This window comes from Eimeria tenella, genomic scaffold (genome assembly GCF_000499545.2).
Source record: "Eimeria tenella Houghton genomic scaffold, Eth_scaff547, whole genome shotgun sequence".
NCBI lineage: Eukaryota > Apicomplexa > Conoidasida > Eucoccidiorida > Eimeriidae > Eimeria > Eimeria tenella.
In genome coordinates this window covers 1-3,688 of record NW_013543411.1, presented here as the reverse complement: position 1 = coordinate 3,688, position 3,688 = coordinate 1, and the positions used below count along the sequence as shown (strand labels likewise).

At 61.2% G+C, this 3,688-nt stretch overlaps 1 protein-coding gene across 1 annotated transcript in view; it reads left to right on the top strand.

Moving 5' to 3' along the window:
• ETH_00011435 (uncharacterized protein) overlaps positions 1–3,684 on the top strand; it is a gene marked incomplete at both ends in the record, with an annotated part of 3,872 nt that extends 188 nt beyond the window's left edge. Inside the window, 5 exons of the mRNA XM_013377533.1 lie at positions 151–746; positions 985–1,201; positions 1,497–1,668; positions 2,114–2,285; positions 2,425–3,684. Coding sequence (XP_013232987.1) covers positions 151–746; positions 985–1,201; positions 1,497–1,668; positions 2,114–2,285; positions 2,425–3,684 — 2,417 coding nt within the window. The remainder of the gene's footprint in view (positions 1–150; positions 747–984; positions 1,202–1,496; positions 1,669–2,113; positions 2,286–2,424) is intronic.
• Between the last annotated feature and the right edge of the window lie 4 nt (positions 3,685–3,688).

The following is a 3,688-nucleotide window of genomic DNA, read 5'->3' as shown; positions in this document are numbered from 1 at the left end:
CAACAGCAGCAGCACCCGGCGGCAGCTCTTGCCCCGCTGCAGCAGCAGCTGCTGCTGCTGCTTCCGCTGCTGCTGCGCCTACTGCTGCCGGCGTGGGCAAAGACGGCGTTGCTGCTGCTGCTGGTGCTGCAGGAAGCACTGCTGCTGCAGCCCCCGCTGCAGCAGCAGTGCTTCCTGCAGCACCAGCAGCAGCAGCAACGCCGTCTTTGCCCACGCCGGCAGCAGTAGGCGCAGCAGCAGCGGAAGCAGCAGCAGCAGCTGCTGCTGCAGCGGGGCAAGAGCTGCCGCCGGGTGCTGCTGCTGTTGTCGCAGCAACAGCAGCAACAGCAGCAGCACGGCAGCAGCTGCCTGCTGCAGCACAGTACACACCCCACAGCAGCCACCTGCAATATGCCACACGGCCGCTGCAGCAGCTGCTGCAGCAGGCGCTTTACCGCTGCCGCAAAGACTTGCATTCTTGCTGCCGCGTGGCGCTGCAGCAGCAGCAGCTGCTGCAGCAGCAGCTGCAGCAGGCAGCAGCAAAGGGCGAGGGCGAGCGCTTCGCAGCCACAGAAGCAGCAGCAGCAGCAAGCAGCATTCTGCGCACGGCTTTGCTGCAGTACAGCAGACACAGCAGAGAGCTGCTGCTGAAGCTGCTGCTGCTGCACACCCAATGGCCCGCGCTGCAGCAGCAAGTCGAGAGCTTGCTGCAGGAGAGCGCCCGCATGCAACAGCAAAAATTCAAAATCAGGGACATCATACTCACCGTAAGCTGCTGCTGCTGCTTCTAGTGTTGCTGCTGCTGCTGCTGCTGCTGATCGTGTTGCGTTGGTGCTGGGCGGGCTCCTGCTGCTGCTGCTGCTGCTGTTCGTTTGGCGCTTTGGCTCTGCCGCGGCTCACGATTGTGCTGCAGCTGCCTCTGACGCTGCAGCAGCCTCTGATGCTGCAGCAGCAGCCGCAGCAGCAGCAGGGAGTTTGCATGCCTTCGTGTTGCGCGTGCTGCAGCAACAAATGCAGCTGCAGCAGCAGCAGCTGCAGCTGCTGCCGCCGCCCTGCCCTGTTGATGTAGCCATGGAAGTCCTAGCCACTGGGACTTACCAGCGGCTGCCGCTGCTGCTGCAGCAGCAGCTGCTGCTGCTGCACCTGCAGCAGCAGCAGCAAACGCCGGGAGCAGCAGATGAGGACCTTGACGGCATTGAGGAGGCCTATCAGCACCTAGATCGTGGGGTTGCTGTTGCTGCTGCTGCTATTGCTGCTGCTGCTGCTGCTTTGTCTGCAGCTGCTGCTGCCGCGCCTGCTGGTGGTGCTGCTGCTGTCGGTCTTGCTGCTGTTATACCTGCTGTCGGTGGTGTTGCTGCTGCTGCTGCTGCTGCTGCCTGTGTCAGCCTTCTCATGCTTGGCGTTGCTGCTGCTGCAAGCTTTCGAGTTGCTGCTGCTGCTGCAACCGCATATTCGCCCGTCGCCTTCATGGCTGTATGCTGCTGCTGCTGCTGCTGCTGCTGCTGCTGCTGCTGCAGCTGCTGAGTGCGTGGAGACTCGGAAGCGGCTGCAGGACTCTTTGCTGCTGCAGCTGCACACTGCGTCGCTGCAGCAGCAAGAGCAGGTGTCTGTACACCTGAGAAGCAACGGCAGCATTCATTTGCTGCTGCAGCACCTTTGCTCAATGGAGGCCGTCTCAGACATTGCCAGGCAAGCCAGCTAGCTAGCTAGCTAGCTAGCTAGCTAGCCAGTTGGCTAGCTAGTCAGCTAGTTAGTTAGCTGGCTAGCTAGCTAGCCAGTGGGCTGGCCAGTCAGCCAGCTAGATATCTCGCTAGTTAGTTAGCTAGCTAGCTAGCCATTTGGCTATCTAGCTAGCCAGTCAGCTAGCCAATTAGCTAGCTGGCCAGCTATCCAGTTGGCTAGCTAGCCAGCTAGCTAGTTAGCTAGTTAGCTAGCCAGGTCCTAAGCTAGCTGGCAAACTAGCCAGTTAGCTGGTTAGCCAGCTAGCCATCTAGCTGTTTAGCTAGCTAGCCATTTGGCTAGCTAGCCACTTAGCTAGCTAGCCAGCTGGCTAGCTAGCGTGGGTGTCTGTGGTTGCATGCGCGCGGCTAGCCAGCTTTATGGTGGAGATCTGCTGCTGCTGCTGCTGCTGCAGTTTGCAGGTGCTGCGGGTGAACCTGATTTTGCTGCTGCGCCTTGGCTTCGCCGTGTCGGCAGCAACAGCTGCAACTCCTGCTGCTCCTGCTGCTGCTGCAGCAGCAGATTTGAATGCGCTCTCAGTGGCCATCTTCAGGCAAAACACCAGGGCAGCTGTTGAAAGGGCAAATGTAGGTTTGCTGCTGCTGCTGTTGCTGCTGCTGCTGTGGCAGTTGCTGCTGCTGCTGCTGTGGCTGTTGCTGGACAAGTTTGGAGAAGTGCTGCTAACTAACTGTGCTGCTGTTGCTGTTGCTGCTGCTGCTCCTGCAGCTGGAGCGAGGCCGCGTCGAACTAGCAGAAGTAAAGGCGAAAGCAGCAGCAGCAAACCGCAGCTGCAGAGAAGACCTGCTGCAGCAGCTTCGCGTCATTCAAGAAGCAGCAGCCCGGCTCGGTGTGGCGCTGCCAGAAGAGGCCGTTGCTGCTGCTGCTGCTGCACAACATGGCGATGGCAGCAGCAGCAGCGCTAGCAGCAGCAGCAGCAGCGCCAGCAGCAGCAGCAGCAGCAGCTCCATCGCGGTGCGACCGGACAGTCATGAGGCTTCCGAAAGTGAGATGACGGGCGGAACTGCACAAGCGGCAGCAGCAGCAGCAGCAGCAGCAGCAGAGGCAGAAGCAGCGCCTGAAGCAACAGCAGCAGCAGCAGGAGAAGAAGCAGCAGCAGACGCTGCAGCAGCGGAGGCGCCGCTGCAGCCGTTTGACGCCTTCGGGTGTCTCTGTCGGGAGACACGGCGGGTGCTGTTTTGCTGCTGCTTAGATTTGCTGCAGCAGCAGGCGATGCGGCACCTTGCCGTGGCAGCAGCACTTGCTGCCAGCAGCAGCAGCAGCAGCAGCAGCAGCAGGAGGCACTGCAGGGAGTCGCTGCTGCACTTCGTGGTGTATGTGGCTTTGTCTCACAGCGGCGCAATTGTCTCTTCAGGTGTCTCCTCAGAAGCAGCAGCAGCAGCAGCAGCTCCTGCTGCGGACTCCGCTGCTACTGCTGCTGACGCAAACGCAGAAGCAGCAGAAGACTCCGCGCTGCAGCTGGGCGAGTCTGCTGCTGCTGCTGCAGGGCCGACTGAAGCAGCAGCAGCAGGAGCCTTCGTGCCTCTGTCAACAGCAGCAGCAGCAGCAGCTGCTGCTGCTGCTGGGGGCCCCGCAAGGCGCGTGCTGCTGCAGCTTTCCATCTTGAGGGATTTTGATGTCTCCTGTGGGGGCCTGCGGCCTGCTGTATGTTTTGCTCCCCGGCCAGCAGCAGCAGCAGCAGCAGCAGCAGCAGCAGCAGCAGAGGAGGCAGCAGCAGCTACAGCAGCAGGCCCGCAGCACAGCGTGCAGCCCCACATGACCTTCTCTGCAGATGACGACCTGGCTGTGGAGGGGGCAGCGGGCGACTCAGCAGCAGCAGCAGCAGCAGCAGCAGCAGCAGCGCAGCAGCATCAGCAGCAGCAGCAGCAGCAGCAGGAGCTGCGGTCAGAAGGAGTAACTCTGCAGTTTTCTGTGAACCTGCAGACCTTCAACGAGCTGTCTGTACACCTGTGGCCGCTGCACTCCCTGGTGG